The sequence below is a fragment of the Brachycentrus maculatus genome, unplaced genomic scaffold (genome assembly GCF_059751285.1).
Source record: "Brachycentrus maculatus isolate JH-2025_06_01 unplaced genomic scaffold, ASM5975128v1 h1tg000573l, whole genome shotgun sequence".
Lineage (NCBI taxonomy): Eukaryota > Metazoa > Arthropoda > Insecta > Trichoptera > Brachycentridae > Brachycentrus > Brachycentrus maculatus.
In genome coordinates, this window is record NW_028281313.1 from 59,149 (window position 1) to 79,786 (window position 20,638).

At 33.9% G+C, this 20,638-nt stretch overlaps 1 protein-coding gene across 3 annotated transcripts in view; it reads left to right on the forward strand.

Moving 5' to 3' along the window:
• The window catches only part of LOC148301349 (terminal nucleotidyltransferase 5C), a 37,088-nt gene that overhangs the window by 1,891 nt on the left and 14,559 nt on the right, over positions 1-20,638 (forward strand). For all 3 annotated transcript variants that reach the window (XM_088273411.1, XM_088273410.1, XM_088273409.1), the window contains exon 2: positions 409-758. In XM_088273411.1, the coding sequence (XP_088129537.1) occupies positions 576-758 (183 nt within the window). In that variant the 5' untranslated portion in view covers positions 409-575. The remainder of the gene's footprint in view (positions 1-408; positions 759-20,638) is intronic.

Below are 20,638 nucleotides of genomic sequence, written 5' to 3' on the forward strand. Positions count from 1 at the left end.
TTCCTTAGAGCCTTAATAAAGGCGTAGTGAAAATAAATTAACGAAATTTTGAGTGTATCGTAAGCCCCGTAAATGCCCATACTTCCATATTCTTCTTCTTCTATTCTGAGATGTCCAAAAATAAAATAAATTTAAATCGACATTTACTATGTCGGGAATCCAGCATGTGTCACTGCATAATATTCTGCTTGACCGAGCTTTTTTTGTTTAAAAATACCGCTTCGTAATAAATTAACGAACATTAAGTAGGTTTTAAAGAACTAAACAAAAAAGACATTAAATTGCAATCGCTAATTACATCATTTGCATAATGCGCGCATTCCTCGAAACAATCAGTCTATTAAACAAATGGTGTCAAAATGTATAGCGACGAAATAAAATGAAGTAATATATAACGGTTTGTTGCAGAGAGCTGCGTCAGCGGAGTGTGTCTGCCGAGTCCCCGATACCGGTGCACCGGTGGTCAGTGGCGGTAGTGTGCGCGCTCTAGCCGGTGCCCGCAAGCGGCCAAGCTGGTGCCCGCGCCGTGCCCGCAAGCGGCCGAGCTGGCGCCCGCGGCTTGCCCGCCCGAGGCCATGCCGGTGCCCGCGCCGCGCCCGCCGGCGGCCGAGCCGGCCCGGGACGGCAGCGAGGAGTGCCCCGTGGTGTCCGCTAACGACGCGGTGGCCTACTACGACGTGCTGCCGCCGCGCGGCCGCAGTCCCCGCACGCGCCGCCTCACGGCCAGCAAGCTGTACCTGGAGGACGCCTACTGGAAGGTAGGACTTATCTCTGAATCAACCAACTGTCTCGTAGAATCAAACATCTACACGCGTTTATAACGAATTAAGAATATCGTAGTCCCCGAGTTTGTGCATACTGTTCCTTCCAAATGAGGCGATACTTCTAGGCGAAAATTCTAATCGACCGTCGAATATATTGCAAAAAGAGGTCCCGAAAAGGTTACCTCGCACTCTTATGGGCATTCTTAATAAATTCCAAACCTATAGTTTTAAGGTATATTATTAGCCATAAGAAAAATGTAACTTAAAAATATATTTTAATTTAACCTTAAAATTTATATACTTTTCCCGGTGGTTATAAAATAAATGGAATCTATAAAAACTAATGTACTTGGTATATACGTATACTTTGTTACGGGTGAGGGCCTAATTTTGTCAAATAGAGAGGTTTATGCACTTGATATAAATTGTATAATATTATATTATACTTTTAAGTTTGTAATCTTAAAGGAATGTCAAAAATATGAAAATATTGAAATAAAAAACTACGATAATCCAATTTAAAAAAGTTCTTGGTAATTTACTTTAATGGTAGAAACAAAATTTTATTTCCTTTTTGAACTTGTTATAATCTTTTTCCGACCTCATTTCTTCTGGTAAAGGATTGAAGTCTGTTTTCCGACAAATTTGTGTTGTTGCGCTTTTGTGTTGTAGACACATCACGCAGTTGACGAACAGCTAAATAACACATTCAGCTAGTAGACGACAGGCAGTATGCAACCCTTCGCGATGCGTAGGTCCGGTGACGTCACGGGCAGCCTCCCCTCCCCCTGGCTGGTCCTCCTACGCACCAGAGATAGAGCCTTATCACGTTCACGTACACGTCATTACACGAGACTCGCGTTAATACGTGCAATATTATCTGAAAAATAAATCGATACAATTTCCATAGTTCCGTTACTACGTCCGTATGCTTATCTAGCTTTGAATAAAAGCTCGGAATCCTGGTATTCGATTCCGGGGTTAAAGAATTGAGCTACCCACTCCTAATTTTTAAAAAAAATGAAAAGCACCGAAGTGTGGTGTTTCAGAGACTGTATTTATTGAACTTTTGTCGGTATGAAAAAAAAACACTTGTTTATCGTTTATGAATGATTAAAGCTTAGTTCGACATTACTGAAAGCTTTTAAACACGTGTCATATGAAAAGTAACGAAGTTATTTATAATCGTTGCAGATATTATATGTTTTGCAATGATCCATTCAAAGTACGATCAATTCACAATTTCGTTATTTTATAGTTTAAAGATTTTTTTCCATTAACGTATATATTAACAATAAAGTTATGTTTTACTGACTAAAAACTAATACTAAACAAATAAATAATAATAAATATAAATTACCGTTTTTATTGTAAATAATGTACTTGCAAACTAAAAAAAAATTGAAACGGCGAGATAATTTGGGTATCATTTGAGATGTTTATATAGATTTATAAAATACATGTTTGTTGGCATATCGCTCACTCCTTTCAAGAACGTCATAAATCAAAAATCGTCAATTTTGAGTTGTGCATGTTTTCGTAATGCCCAGAAAATGTACTATATCCCAGTAAAAGCGGCATATTTTTAACTTAATATTTACCCGCTACAGGGCAGAAAGTGTTATTTTTGCATTTTGAAGAAAAGGTATTGTTTAATTATTTTTTAAATATACTAAATATTTTTCAAATGGAGAAAAAAAATCAGGTTTTACCTAAAAAAATCTGTTGCACAGTAAAAAGTTAAATAAGCGGCTTGATATTAATTTTTAATACATTGTATTTTATGTTTGAACTTTAAAAACGTTCTCCTGAAAAATCAAGTTTTTTTATTTATGACGTTCTTGAAAGGAGTGAGCGATATGTGGTGGTATATGCGCGGTTCGATTGTATCAAAATGATAATACTGAAATTTAGATAAATAGAATTTAAAAAAAACGTTGACTGTTGTAAAATTAAGATTGACGTAAAATGTATCAATCGATGCAAAAAGTAACGCTCAATCTGAGTCTAAACCCACTATTATAGTATAGGCTTTATAGCATAAATTCATATATTGTAGCTTAAATTTACTGTACTGGCCCTAGCTTATCTACGCCTTATAATTGGGGAACATAATACTAAATATACAATATGCTCAACGATGCACTGTCACTCGCTTTATGTATGCTAATAAACATACTCGTAGATATACCTACCTAAATACTTTAGATACCTGAACCACGGAATTTTTAAAATCATTTATTGATTCATTGTACAACAAAAATATTATATTAAAAATAGACAAAATAAATTAAATTGTAAAATAATATATTTTTTTTAAAGTGTCGTCACTATTAAAAATATTTTAAAGAAATATTAGATTTACATTGAAAATAACCTTTAACCTAAATATTGATATCTTAGCGTTAAATAAAAACTCGTTAGACGTAGACGCCATAACAAAGGAGAGAGTTGTGTTATATCATATCAAATACTGTCCACAATTCTTAGTACTCTCAGCGTGGAAGAATATTGTGCGACGATACTTGCCAGCAATAACCCAATAGCAATAGGAACAAGCACTTCAGCCGGCATCCACGGTGTCGATGACGAGCGCTCCGGTGGCGGTGGAAGTTCCCCAACAATCCCCCGCGCTCGCTCGTCTCTAGTGCGAGTACGTGCTACGCGTGTCGAGTTAACGTAATATTGATTGTCAATTAATATTGATGACGGAAAAATTACTCAAAGGGTAAATCAGAGACTTTTCATCGTCATGTCCGCATTCTTATGAAGCCATAATGTGGTCACTCGTTATTTAAGCATACATGTTCTTTCATAAAAATAGAGTCACTATTATAGAAAATTAAAATAATTCATAATACTTTGTTATTATTATCATTAATAAAATTCGTATGAGGCATCGCTTAGAAGTTTTTTCTTACAGTTTTATTTTATATAAACCACAACCATCACTTAGTTAAACTGCGAGGGTAGGCTGAGAGGATGGAACGCCACACTCGTCTGTCCTGACATACATCCCTAACTTCCTTCATATCTATACATCTCTAGTGTTACATGCCCTCCGATTAGATTACTAGTAAAATTAAATTATTTTCTGCAATAAAGCGTATTTGACGTATAGGCGCGATTGGAATCTGAATAATTTTATTTACTTAAATAACTACTTGTCAGCGGAAAATATTAAAATTCAACATTTTTCTATTCAACCTAAATACGTTAGTTATTATGTGATTTGAAATAATCTAAGTTTTTGAAATTAGGAGAGACACCATGGTTCTCCGTATGGCGGTTATCAGTAGGTACCTACAGTAAGTATCGCATTACAAAATACATGTCAATTGTAGCAAGTAAAACAGATATTTCTTGAATAAATTGTCGCTTTCAACTATTTAATGCTTGCTTCCGTGAATCAATACAGCAAACGAAACGTTCAAATCAAACTTCACTGAGTAAAATTGTGCAATTTTTTTTTCTTATTTATTCATTAAGGAAAAATTATTAATTGAGATAGTACGTTAATTGATCCAATACAAAATAAAATAATGAAGTATGTATAATAATCAAAGTTTCTTGTACTTAGCACCAATGTTATCTAGTTCACATCCTTACTTATTTATTTTAAAATAAGAAACGGTTATACATCCGTTTTACCTAGCATGAACAGTTATGAAAACAAAAAAATAAATCTATTTAAAAAATTGAAACTGTAAAATTCTTCAATTAATGCAAAAATTTTAAAATTCTTTATAAATTTAATTTAACACTGTTATAACCGTAGAGATAGTTCTTCGAATACTCTATAGATTAAAAAAAGTCCTCGGAAATTCGATTTACATGTGGAATGAAGGTATTTGAGGAAAAAAAATATTCTTGCATTTTAATTAATTTCAGGGTTGAATGTATTATATAATGAAGCCGTACTTATATCTATCTACCGTACTCGTGTGTACATATGTGTATACATACTTATTATTTTGTTTAACGACTTACTGTATTAGTAACTATTGTAGCTGTCCAGAATTATGCAACGATGGAATGAATTCGCCCCCCGCGGGACACTCGACGCCAATTTTTGTGCTGTACGATTTGCTAAATAAAATATCAAAAGGTTATCTATAAGTCGACAATTTTATAAATCAATAAAAAATATTTATACTATATCATTTTGTATTTTTTAAAACTGATCATAAAATTAATTTGAACTCATATTAACACATTTATTCAGTGAATTTTTTAAGGAAATTGATTCTGAATATAAACAAAGAAAAGTGTTTGGAAATCTTGGAAGATCCTCAACAAGTATATATATATATATATATATATATATATATATATATATATATATATATATATATATATATATATATATATATATATATATATATATATATATATATATATATATATATATATATATATATATATATATATATATATATATATATATATATATATATATATATATATATATATATATATATATATATATGTATATGTATATATATATATATATATATATATATATATATATATATATATATATATATATATATATAATAATAATAATAATAAACCATATCCGCTCCCTAGGTGGAGCATATGGAGTCCACAAACTGTCTCCAGGCTTTTCTGTCGGCTGCCAGCTCCCTTGCATCCTCCCAAGTCAGATCCGCGTCCCGAAGTTCTGACGAGAACTGCCGACGAATTGTCAGCAGTGGTCGTCCTGGGCGGCGCGAACCTGATGCCTTGTAAAAGAGGCAAGCTTGATTAAGGCTCTCAGGGGGCATGCGGAGTACATGGCCAAGCCATATATATATATATATATATATATATATATATATATATATATATATATATATATATATATATATATATATATATATATATATATATATATATGTGTGTGTGTATGTGTGTGTGTGTGTGTCTCTGACTGCTGAAGCGCTTGCTTATCACTGTTGTGCAGTAGTTACTGACGGCTGCTGGACAGTAATATAAAATAATGTTTGTACCGGACCTGACTTTAACCAATTACCTGTTGCGGAGGTGACAGAGGTCACAAATATTTCGGTAATGATAATAAATATCGTCAGAAAGAAATAAATTAATTGAGTCGCCGTAAAGTAGAGATATGGAAGTACTAAAGAGTAAGTAGCGCGATTGTACTTTACTGTATCCGGTGATAATTAATTTATTGGTGCCGCTTTTAATGTTCGCGAATGTAAACGCGTGAATTCAACAATCATACAGTAGATAAAAATAAGCCCAATCGTCTTGAGACAATAAAGATACAATGTCACGGCTATCTTGTATAAACTATACCTAAGCTTACCTTACGTCCCGGTTTGACCGGGATTGTCCCGGTTTCAGCCACGGGTCCCGGTGTCCCGGTGCCCCGGCCGGTTTAAATATCGTCCCGGTTTGCGCGAGCTATTTGCGCTGTCTATTTATTCAGGCGGTGCATTTCTTACATAGAATTATGGGAAAACAGTTTTGGTAGCACTGAAATTTTTACATGGGTTGGACTACATCAAGTACTAAAATGGGAAGAAATAGAGAGATCTTCAAAAGCTGTAAACGAAATACACCAATCGGATGAACGCCAAATTAATACTGATAGTCTTCTTTTTCGCTCACAAAAACTTTTTTGCATGAAAAATTTAAGAATGGAGTTTAACGACGACCCAAACTGAATAAGTGGATAAATAGGTCCAATTATAGTATTCAAACATTTTGACGATGTCTTTAGACAGTTTTCTAGTTAAAGAGAATTTATTATTTGTCACACTTTTTTTTTTAGTAATTTAAGTAATTTTATATAAACAAACGTTAATAAAATAATACAAAAAAAAATCTTTCGGTATAGAACGCATTATCGTATTTTACATTGATTTCTATGGGAAAATATGTTTAGCTTAACGAGTAAGTTGCTGGATCGAATTATGCTCGTTATAAGAGGTTCCACTGTATTTTTTTTTGCCCTACCTGTCCCGGTTTGGAACTTCACGATTATGGTAAGCCTAACTATACCTTATAATCAGTTTATTTTTTTGATATTTTTAATTGTAAATAAAAAATTGATAAAAATATAAGTAGGTTTCCAATGTCGTGTGCTAAAATGCATTAATTAAATTTCTTGATTTTTTTAAAGTTATGATTTTAAACATCTTTCATTCGTACGTAAAGGTAAAATAAATATGTTTGAAAGTTTTGTTACGTTGTTTTACTATGGATGTTCCGTCTATTCATACAAATAAGGTTGTAGTTAAGTTCACCAAATAAGTTACCTGTCATCGAAGAGTTTATTAAGGTTTAGAGATCGACAGTTATTTCGTGAATTTTTATTTTTATTCGAGATCGATAGATCGATGTTAACGCCGATCTACCCGACTGTCTACCTCGTATTCTCGATACGTGAACTATCTATTGTACCTCGTGCCTCGTCAACAGTCGATTAGGATTAGCGTTAATGAAATGAGGTCGATACATTCTCTCGCGAAAGGGGTAGAATTCCATCAACATATTAATATGCACTTCAAGTATATTACAATAATTAGGGTGATTATCGTCCGGGCGAAGACGATATGTAGGTAGATATGTACATACTATATAACAATGAACGCGGATTTCCTCATTGGAGTTAAATCAGTCGGAGTACATGATACGAGAAGTATCTTGTACTAGAGTGCAAGTGGAGCGGCAGATAGTGGAGCCCGCGGGAAATGTTCCGGGGTCAAGGGCAGATCAAGGGCGACGCGCGACGTCGTCCCGCCTCCGCTGCCGTCCTACGAAGCGAATGTGGAAGAGAACAAGCTAACTGAAAATAATGAAAATTATTCACTCGCGCAATTGCTTTATTAATTAAATTAAATGATCGCCGAGTAAAAATATGTATATATTAAAAAAAAACTGGTAATAATATTCACAATGACTTCATTTTCTGAGATAACGCATTTCCGTGGGAATCTTGTTCTCGCAGTTCTACTAGTTTCAATAATAATTTAAATGTTTTGTTCCTGTATTGACTTTGATAGTTGAGACGTGGCTTACTTTAACTCGTTATCACGGGGTTAAAAATTAAACGACGTTTATTCGTTCACCCGGAATAACAAAAAAAAATAGAGTCATGTAACTTCGGTTCAACCGACTAGTTTACCGGCTAATGCTTTTGTTTCAAATGCACACAACGCCTCTACACAATAAAGAAATGAGAAGAAAAGTATGTAGAATTGTTCGCAAACAAAATTCCTATACAAATTTTACACACGACTAATATATCCTTTACAACACTCGAATAATGATAAAATGAATATTGGCAATCGGGCCCGTGGCCCTAGTTACGCGCGCGGGTAGCCCACGCGGGCGTCGCGGCGCGGCGCGGCGCGGCTCGGCGCCTGTCTATACACACTTAGAATATGTAGTGTTAAAATTACGTCGTACTATTGAGGACGTAAGTAAGCCATTAGTTTCGATGCGTTTACTGACTAGAGGTTTTCCGATGTACGAAATGTATACAAAAGTTCCGAATCACACACACGTGCTGCGGGGGTTGCGTTCCCAAATTCGGCTCCGAATCGAATTGGACGGTTTGCTATCGTCCTTAATGAAGGTAAATATTTTACGTAGTAACAGATCGTACACAAATCTTCAGGAGAGCAGCTGTACAGAAAATCGCGTTGAATATAAAAAAGCTGTCCATTTTCAATGAGAAAATATCTTATATTAAAATACGACAAAAATAATATTCTTACACCTAGCCTTTTAACTAATGCGTCTTTCAAATTTCAATACTTAAAATAATAGATTTAATTTTTGCTCTGATATTCCTTGTTAGAATTGCATTTTATATAGTAAAATAACAACTATATCTGTAGTTTACTAGTTCATATATACTTGTGGTGACCCAGTCTGATGATGTCGGTTACAACAGAACCCGGGCAGTGGTTGAATAAAATATATGTGGAAAAAACTATACAGTTGTTATTTTATTATATAAATTTGAGTGGAATTTGTTCACGTATTATTGTGTTTATTAAGTCGCCCTCGAATAAGAAAAACGTACATTGACTAGTCTATTTTTAGAAACGGAATCTCAGTCGTATAAACTGAAGCGTCTACAAATTGAGCGCATTAGAGAGTGTGACGTCACAGAAGGATCTGGAGGCTCGTGACGTCACGGCGTACTGTGCGCGTGGGCGCGTGGCCACCACCCTCGCTTCTCGCTTCTCGCGCTCCCCGTTTCCCTTTCCACCGAGGACGTAATACTACTAACCAGAAGGGAATGGAGCGTTAACACGACGCACCAGTGCGCCGTGTGCCGTGTGCCGTGTATCGAGGAGATAACGAGCGATATCTTGTTAATACGTCATATGTGTAGCGGCACATGGAGGATTCAAATCTATTTATACCCTTTTATTAATGAAGTAGTAGGCTCAGGGCGCGCCGGCACTTTTTTCCGATTCTGATCGTACCTCATCTTAAAAATGGTACGGATAAAAAATCCGCATTAATTGTCCAGCCCTCCAAAAGGTTACATATGTAAATTTTACGAATTAAATTCTCTTTTTGTTGGATAAAATGTATAAAAGAAAATTTCAATTTTATTGAACTTACGTTGAAAATAGTTTCTCGAGCATTTTAAAAAGTTGAACATTTAATTGCGAGGCAGTCATGATAATGAAACTTTTATAGGTATTTTTTATACTTAATCACTTAGAGACCTATAATATTGACACAAAGATAAAGAATGATACAAATCAAAACATTATCATTTTTTGGATAAACGATTAATGCTTTATTTCTATTGTTATTCTTTGTCGATGAGAATTCAAAACAAAAACAACAACAAAAAACTAATATTTTTAAAATTAAAATATTCTATACATTATTTTTATAAATATTTATATTTTTTTAATAACAGGTAAAACGCTTAAAATATGTAATATTGAAATACAGGGCAGGAAGGATCGTATAATGTATGTACAAATGATTTCTTTCTGGTTAAATGGGTCAACATTTTATAACTAAAATGGTTGATCTCTGTTATTGACCCGAAGGATCTTCCCGTGTTGGCATAAAAGGCTTACATTTGTTGGCTGCAAATGTTTTTTACTTAACTAACTAAATAACTAACCATCACGCCGTTTCCCCGCCGGGGTAGGCAGAGAGAATAGAACGCTACACCACTCTGTCTTTGCAAACATTATTCGCCTCTTCCACGTTCATGCATGTCCTCATACATACCCGCCGATTGTAACGACTCCTAACCTGACCACTTTCAAGTATTTGGCATACCTGACCGTGCCAAGTTTTTCTCAGCCTTCCTCTGCTCCTTTTTCCAATTACATTCACCTTATAAATTTGTTTTACCGTTTTTTTCTCACTCATTCGTTCTACATTTCAAACCATTTCAACACACCTTTCTTAATTGTATCGATAATGCTTATCTCAACTTTGCATTCCTTCCTTATTTCATTATTCGAACATCTATCATACATCGTTTTGTCGCACTTTCATCCTTCTTTTGCCAACTCCATATTTCATATCCATACATCAGAGTTGGAACCAGGACTATATTGTGTACTGCCAGTTTAGCTTCCGATGATAGGTTTTTATTTGCTTTAACTGATTTCAGTGCATCGTTCCCAGTATTCACTCTCCTTTCTATGTTTTTATCAATCTTTCCATCCCTAGAAAACATACTACCCAAATATACGAAATCATCTACCTGTTCCAAAAACTCTCAAAAACCAATATTTCCCTCTCAGGTTCCAAAATCTCTCTATTTACCAATATTTCACATTCATCTCTTTCAAAAACCATAATTTCGGGTTTTCTAACATTCATCAATAAATCACTTTCCATGCACACATTATTTCAATTTCAATTTATTCAATAATTAATATATACATTACAAACTAACATTTAAGGCGTATACATTTAAAAAAAAATTAAAAGTAAGCAAGAAGACTCTTGTTAAATGTGTAGAAGAATCCCGCTTCAGAAGACTCCTTCAGACACATGGAACAGACCAATATCTATTGTGATATTGTTCAACATAGCGGTAGCTCTTCCTACAGGCATAACCATTGGCAGGTTGGTCCTGTGTATAGGAATGTGAAACAATCTATGCCGACGCTGTCTTAGGTAACTATCGGGAACATACAGACCAATGCTCCTGATAATTTCAGGATTATCGATCATACCGCGCAACAATAGAAAAAAATGCGTAATCAAATACACGTTCCTTCTAATCTCTAAACTATTGTAGCCAAGCATACCCTAGAGAAACTCGGTCAGGTAGAGCCAAGGATAATAGCCGTACTCTCTCATGTAGAGATACCTCAAAAACTTATTTTGGACTTTCTCTACCATAAGAGAGTACTTAAGCTCGTGTGGCCCCCAAATCATCGAGCCACTCTCGAGTCTACTTTGCACCAAGGAGTTATAAAGAGTTCTCAGCACGCGGGTATTTTCGAAAACCCTGGCAGTACGCAGAACAAATCCTAGCATTTTCAATGCATTACCACTGATATATCTGCTTGGAGAAGACGAAAATCGTCAAAAGTTTTAGGTCATCCGCAAATAACAGAAACCGTGAGTTTAAAATTACATTCTTAATATTATTAATGAAAAAAGAAAACAATAATGGACCCAGGTTAGGGCCTTGCGGGACACCCGAGAAAGTATTGAAGGACTCTAACGCAAATATACCGTAGGAGACGTATTGGTTTCTGTTTTGAAGGTAGCTCGCCATTAATTTTAGCATACCATCCGAAAAACCGATCTCATACAGCCTCTTCAATAAGACATCATGGTTGACTGTATCAAAGGTGAAGTCATTATATGAACAGTCTACCTGACGTCCCGGGTCTAGAGCTTCTGTGACATAATTCGTAAAAACCATCAAATTTGTTTCAACCGATCGGCCTTTCCTGAATCCATGTTGTTCATCAATTTTAAACGGCTCTACTCGGGAAGCGATGATTTTACTTATAAGGATTTCAAATACCTTAGCTGGTGCAGAAAAAACAGCTACAGGTCTATAATTTTCTACACTTTTGTCACTAACGCCTGCAGGTCTTCTCTACTATCGGCAAGAAGAACAGCATCGTCAGCATACAAAAGGCAACAGACAGTCAAATTATTCATTCTAGCTCCAACATTTAAATCTTTCAGTTCTTTCATGCAATTATCCATGTATAGGTTAAACAGGCACAGTGACATTACACATCCTTGTTTAACACCTTTAGAGATGCTAAGCCAGGATGAGAATGAACCATTTACCCTAATGCATGCAGTACTATCCTCGTTTAAGGATGCAATGCTTTGGATAAGTTTACTGCTTACTTCATACTCATATAAACCCTTCCATAGCTTCGTTCTTTCAACTCGGTCAAACGCTTTCTGCAAATCCACAAAAGCACAGAAAAACTTTTGGATTTTGCCCAAAAACTTTTCCGTAATGTTGCGCAAGGCAAAAAATTGATCCGTACATCCTCTCTCATTCATAAATCCGGACATCCCAAACTTTGTCCTTTGTTATGGTTCTCACTCTTTCAATAAGGATTCAACCATACATCTTACCAACAGCACTCAATAGACTGATCGCTCTATGGTTCCAACATTCCACCCTAGAACCCCTCTCCTTGTAGAGAGGCATTATACTGCCCTTCTCCAATCAACGGGAGTATAACTCTCCTCTAGACAACGGTTAAAGAGCCTATGCAACCATGTTTTTTGTTTTTTACTTTGTCGTTTGAAAGCTTTCGCGTTTTTCTATCCAAGGGACCAACGGAGAAATCGACACATCTTTAATTGCCCAGAATCCAAAATAAAGATTATTGTTGTTAGATATGCAAAACGTGACAAGTCGATTAATAAAATTAAGTAAAATTTTACAAATACCGTACATTTGATATTATGTAGTAAGTATTGAAACATTGAATGAAATTGACGTTGTTTTATCTATTTCAATACTCGGTGAGCCTCGGACTGAATAAAGCATCACCCATCGGGCGCACTTCCTCATTCCCGCGGAAAGTGTGACGTCACGGAAACCTTTCGTAGAATGTTCCAGAATGGGTGGCGTGACGTCACGAGTCGGTCCGGGGTACCTATCGATCCCGGAGCCTGTTGCTGATGGCAGGAGGCGGTAGTCGCGATGGTTGTGATTGCGGTGTGAAGGTTGCGCGAGCGCCGGCGACGGGGAGGGGAGCCCTCACTTTGTCCGTAACAAGTGGCGAATCCGATATTTACTTAATTAATAAATGCTACGGACCGTCATTTTTCCCGTTGGATGAAGTTTCCAATATTATTTTAACCATATATAGAGTGCCATGTGCATATCTCTGTGACTCCTAGTTGTATATTAGGACGAAAAGAACGTATTCGTAAAAATTATTATCCTCAGTGAGTACAATTTCATAAAGGAAAGCCCAGTTTTCCAAAAATTCAAGCGTGATTTATTCTGGATTAATAATTATGCAGCCAATAATGCATCGTCTGCGTAACACCGACAAATTATAGACATATTACTACTACGTACTGGTAATTTACGGAGTTAAACCCTAAAGAGCGATAAATCAAAATATATTAGAGATAGAGATTACAACAGAGACGAAGCATCATTTCGATCACCAGGGAATGTGGAAGTCTGAACTTGATTTCTACCATTGGCTGGCTTTAATGAACACGTGATACTTAATATTAACGTTTATTATTCTGCACATTATTGAGCAGCTAACATAAATACAGTGAATTCCAATAACCGCTTTAGTATGTCAGTTGGTTCTAACATTACTTGAAATTATGAAAGTCATTATAATTAACTAAAAAAGTTATTATCTTTCATCTTTTTAAGTAAGGGAGAATACTTTCTAATATGTTTTCACCCATTAAGGAGACATTTCAAATGCTATATTTGTAATCTAACGCGTTTAATATTAACATTTTTTACTACTGTAAATACTAAATTTAATCCCCATGGAGCTAAATTGTATGTTTTGTAACAGAGACGAAGTATCCCTTAAGAATACTTATTTTTTTTGTACAATACTAAATATTTTGTCATATTTAGTATTGTATACAAAATCATATATCCAGGTGACGACGCTAAATATTATTCGTATATGTATATGTAACTGTTTCGTTGAACTCCCAAATAAAATTATATAAAATATGAATTAAACAAATGTATATAATGTGGCTATTAATGGTAATTATAGAGTAGTTTTCTTACTGTGCGTGCAGGAAGCGTAAGGTGTTACAAAACATGTGATACAGTAGAAAAAGGTGTACGAAATATTTTTCAAAGTGAAACTTATTTTTCAGAAAGGTGCTACATGACAGAGAAATCCCCTTATTACGAACAAGCTGTTTAAAACATTTAATTTACGTAGGCTGCTGCATTTTTCTGGTAACATTATGAAAATCGTGCCATTTTCCCCTTTTAATACATTTGATTGGTATATATATATATGTATATATATATATATATATATATATATATATATATATATATATATATATATATATATATATATATATATGTATATATATATGTATATATATATATTTATATATATATATATATATATATATATATATATATATATATATATATATATATATATATATATATATTTATATATATATTTATATATATATATTTATATAAATAAATTAAATAAATATAAATTTGCAGTCGAACTCGGTTATAACGAGGATGAAAGGACCGAATGTTAATTTTTTCCGTAAACCTGTTCTCAAATTGTTCATAACCCGAGAGAATTTTTAAATGTGACACAATTTTTAAAGACAATTTTCCCACGAATCCACATTACATCGTTTCAGATGTTTATTTAATTATCTGTTTGTTTCATCATATTTGTATGTTACATTATAAAAATTATAATAATGCACCTGCATTGAGTTTTCCCGTGCCGAAGGCAAATTTTAAATAAAATATTTATGAAATTATTGTATTAAAATATCCCTCTTTTTTCCACACATTTTGTTGATCAAAGAATGAAAACCACCCTATCCCCTATATCTGTCTCTAAATTGCCTTTTTTCTAGTTATGTACAAATAAATTTTTGACAGCTGACGGTCGGGACAGAGAACAAGGACATAGAGTGAGTCACACAACTTGTGAATTCAGTGGACCACAACAATCGGAACAATTATTTGCATACAAAAAAGGATGAGTGTGATTCATTCTTTTAGTAACATATTGTAAATACTCCCTATATTTTTATAAACTTATCAAGGCCTAACATCTACACGCATTCAAATATTATAAAGTTCTGATTCTTGATGACATCTTATGAAAATTTACTATTTTTAATTTTATATTAAAGAAATTTATATATATATATATATATATATATATATATATATATATATATATATATATATATATATATATATATATATATATATATATAAATATATATATATATATATATATATATATATATATATATATATATATATATATATATATATATATATATATATATATATATATATATATATATATATATATATATATATATATATATATATATATATATATATATATATATATATATATATATATATATATATATATATATATATATATATATATATATATATATATATATATATATATATATATATATATATATATATATATATATGTATATATGTATATATATATAAATATATATATATATATATATATATATATATATATATATATATATATATATATATATATATATATATATATATATATACATGTATGTATTTATAAATATATTTTTTAAAGTGTGTGTGTATGTGTGTATGCGTCCATCTACGGTTTTGAAAACTTTCATCAATTAAGTAGTCGAAAGCAGATTGAAAACAATCAGGTGACAAGTATAAAAAGTGTTTTTTTAAAGTCAAACTTAACATTTAAAAAAATAGGCCTCAAGTTTTTATTAACTATGTTTTATTAAACTCATACTTATCTTGAAACAAATGGAAATACTAATTTGTGCGGGTGTTATTAACAGTAGAAAGTACACCTTTTTATATCACAAGTCGAAGCAAAGAAGAAGTCGAACGTTTTGGTATTCTCCCTTTCTTGCCTATTATTCCTCCGCTATTTATTCTCCAATATAGTGCCAATGTCCTTCCCTCGGAGCTTTTTATAGTAATATTTCTTTGAATCCAATTTTATAAACATTTTTATAAATAAGTAACGAGTTCACGGTAAAAAGAAATATCTACGGATATAAGATGCGATACCTTCATAATTACATCACAATCACTAGTAGTTTCGGAAAGCGATCACAACAACAATCTTATTGCGGAACAGAATAAAAAAAAATAGTATAAACGATTTTCCGAGTACCTATTTTTAGAGTACGGTACAAAAATATACGTTTCTAACAAGAGGACCGTAATCGTAATACTCTGAATTCGCTATCCGTCCGTCTCCTCCGCGCTCACTCGCGCTGGCGGGGTGGCGGCGAGGAGAGGACGGGGGCGAGGAGCGGGTGGGGGGCGAGGAGCGGGTGGGGGGCGAGGAGAGGGTGGCAGTGGCAACCCCCGTTGGCATTTACACCCACGCCTATTGCGTAGTTCCGGACCGTAGAGCGCCGTCTCTCTCCGGCGACTGTCTCCTTCTCCCTCCTTCCTCCCCACTCCTCACTCCTCGACGTCGTAATGAATGGTTCTGACTTGTGACTATTATAAACTGATTCAATTGGTACCAAAAAAATACGGCGAATCTTATGAAATAACGAATCGTTTAAAGTTTATGGCGCATCAAATGATAATATTATAGTATTCATTTGTTAAGATATTATAACTAATGATAAAATAAAGGTATCCACGAAGTAGGTAAATAAGTATACGAATGGTTTTATTTTCATTTAAAAAATACTCCAGCTTGGAAAGTATTGTAGAATTAAGAATATAGACGTTACAATCCAAGTCGCGCATCGTGGATCATGAATCGTGGTGTTTTCAATCAACTCGGAACAATAATATCAATGGTCGAATCCTCTAGTTTTCGGCAGAACACCAGACGAGTTTTGGTACCGCAGGATTTTACGACAGGAAGATTGTTACAACTACCCGAGGAGCGTTCGGTAGTACTGTTTGTAAATGTCTCATGTTTCGTGGAGGTTGGTTGTACGTTGTACGTTGTACGTACGCAACACTCGCGCTAAATTACGAAACAGCTGATCGAACCGCAACATCAGACATGCCGAGCTGACTCCGCACACCTGCACCGTGCGGTGTGTTCGGTTCCCGCGCATACCCCACTTACCATACACGTTCCCGAACCTTTGCTCCTGAAATTTGAGATTATAGATAAGAATAAAACCGTTAATAACTGGAAATAAATACCTTTTTTTACATTCGTAACATCTTTCCTTTCAAACGTGTTATCTTATACCGAGCTTGCGACGTTTTAAATGACATAATCCCAATTGAATTTTACAAATTGAAGCAGTTTAGTGATACAGTATTTTAAGTAATAACTTATACGTCCCTAGTGTAGTGTTGAAAACATTTGGCAACCGTTAATTGAATTAATATTTTTTTACTGGGCAGACCACAGACGAGAATTACAGAGCGAATAACAAAAATATGTAAACGTTGCATAAACAAAAAAATCCAATTTCCTACAGAGTTAAAGGAAAATTCTCTTGAATATTTCTTAAAATCGTTTTCGCCATTGCAATTGGCAGTAATCTAACCCGCGACGTCAGCTTCGTAGTCGAGCATCTAGCTAACTACTCCACGACGCCTGTTCTAAGTCTGACATAGTGAAACTGGGATCTGGCGGATATTCTATGTCAACCTCAGCAGTAGCACTACTCGGTACTAGTATTGTGTAATATGTCCATGTGGACCCGAACCCGTTTTCAGTTTTATTTTCAGGCTTTCAGGCTTTGTGCATAGTTCTTATCGTCTCTAAGATCCCCTAGTGACTCCCCATTTTGGTCACCCTGGGTATTTGAACATAGTAATGGTTTTTACATTATATTAAGTATATTACCTTATATGCCTTCTGTCAGAGTTAAAAGTTTATATTTTTTTGCTCGCAAAATACTTTGCACATTGATTAAATACCGATATTCTCTGCAAATACCAACACTTTCATATTCCTAACTAAATAACATCTTCATATATGTTTTTAATATGTGTTAATAAAATCTACATAATTAAACTAATTTGTATCGCCAAATATCTTTTGATCCGTAATTAAATTTAAAATTTTTTTAAATAACCGTTTGCTTTAATTTATATATGTAAGCACTGACTGTAATCTATCGAGGAAATTCTAGACTTAATGGAAAATCAAGTGAAGTGTCAGTACGTTTTAAGTCAATCGAAACTTTATAGATTACTCTATCTGTAGGTAAGAATAATAGTGGTTGTGGACGACAAAATTATTTCTATACTGTGACAGACAAAAGTTTAATTATAATTGTTACAACCCGTGCATAGATAGTAGAAAGGAAAAATAGAAATACTTTCAATTCCCTGGATGCGAACCCTGCGCTAGAGGTTGACAAATTAATATAAACATGTTTTTGAAAATGTATTAATAACAAGGAAGGTTTTTTGGGGATACTACTATAATACGCACTAAGCTGTGGTCAAAGGTGAACAGGTTTTCAATAGAGACGGAGTTGTTGATATTGATGATGATCCATGGTTTGATAGTGAGGAGTCGATAATAGGCGCTTTGATATTCCGAAGGTGATACTTCACCAATCGCGCATCAAGTAATTCCGTATGAGTTCCTTGTTAATGACAAACCCACAAACGTACGTTCAACGAATACGTTAAGTTCATCCGAACATAGATAAAATGAAAAATAATGCGATACTTTTTCCAAAATATACCCACGAATGCATCGAGTGCAGTTCTGCATACTTTAACTAGCATTACTAAGACAAATAACGTTTTTTTAATGGTTTGGGTATGTGGAACGAATGAGTGAGGAAAGAACGATAGCTGATAATATTGATTTTTGTATAAGATTGTGATATAAGGAAATAATGGAATGCATTATCGATAAAATTAAGAAAAGTGCGTTGAGATGGTTTGGGCGTGTGAACCGAAAGAATAGAAAAACAAATTTATGAGGCGAATGTAGGAAGAAATAGGAGCAGAAGAAGACCGAGGAAAACTTTGCACAATTAAGTATGTCAAATACTTAAAAGCAGTCAGGTCAGGAGTCGGAATAATTGGCCGGTATGCATGAATGTGGAATAGGCGAAGAATGTTTGCCAACGACAGGGTGCCTAGCCCTGAGGCGAAGCGGCGTGATTAGTTAGTTTTTTTTACTATCGGAAGCTATATATCTCATTTACGCATTGTTTATTCTTTAAATATTTGTATCGAGTTTATATTAATTCATAATAAAACAATGTTCGTTTTATCTCAATCATATGAATAATGCGAGATAGTAAGTAGGTAGTAGGCAGGTACCTACGTGGCGTTATCTTTAAAATGAAGTACTGATCAAACTAACCAATGTATATATAATGTACAAAATAAAGTAATCAACCATATAAATTGATATTGTGAATCAGCGAGTGTTTAAAATTTTATTTCTTTAATAAGAATAACATCGATGTTAAGTGTAAAGTTACGAGTCAAATTTATTATTATTCTTTATCTCTGGCCGTGCGCTAACAATTAAACTCAAACGCAATTAAACATTAATATTCAAACAAATGGATTAAGTTTGTCGTGAAACGAAAATACTACAAAACAAAGATTCGTTCATTAATAATCTTTAATGTATCTACCATACAACGAAAAGCACTTCAACTGTAAACTTGTATTTATATTTATTTCGATTCATTTAAATATTTAATATAATTATTAGAAGTGGAAGTATTTTTATTATTGTTTATTTATTTATACATTACAAAAATGTATGAATTTTTATGATATATAAATTCTACATAAGCATAACCTGCGCGTAAGTATACAATATAGTAAACACATTGTACGGCAGAAAGCTAATCGATCAAAGTATGTATTCTATCTTTTTAGGGTTTCTATTCCAAGTATGTACATCAAAATGACCATTACAAATCCATATTTATAATTTTCTTATATCGTCACAGTAATGAAGTGTTCCATGGGAGCGCGTATTCTGATAGATGGCGGTAGTGTAAATCCGAGTACATTTAGTACAAGTATTAGGTACTAAATGTATTTATAGTTGAACAGCGAATAGACATCTCAAAGCGCCAAGAGCTCGTAACTCGTAACTCTCACCCAGGCCAAATGTTTTCCAAACACTACTTGGAGATCGTGTACCCTGAGTGGAAAAGCTTCATCATATATTATATTATGCATTATTTCAACAGATACAATACAAATAGCATAAGGATCTCTATTTAAAATATTCACAATGAAATTCAATATTACGCGTGTGTCAATTCACATAAATAACATAAAAAAGGAAAAAAAATAGTGATGAAATAGTGATTATGGACACGAATATTTCAATTGAGTGTTTTCGTTAGCCCGGAACTAAAAGTAAAAATTGTTTCGTTCGGCCCGTTACTGAAAGTAGGAACTGAGTATGTACGGTAGGATGAATCGGAGTCCGCGACACTACCCACTCCCGTGGGTAACCTGACTTGGGTTGCTATTATCCAATACCGTGACGAGTACGTACGTAATTATTATGTACTCGGGCGACCTTTGGCATTTCGTAAGGTATCACTTCACTCTTTCACTCTGTATAAATATTACTATGTTTAAATGCCCGCTGTATTAAATACCCACTTACATTATTAGTATCTACATATACTACGATATGGTTACTAAAGGTTACGGTTAAATTGATATAAACTAC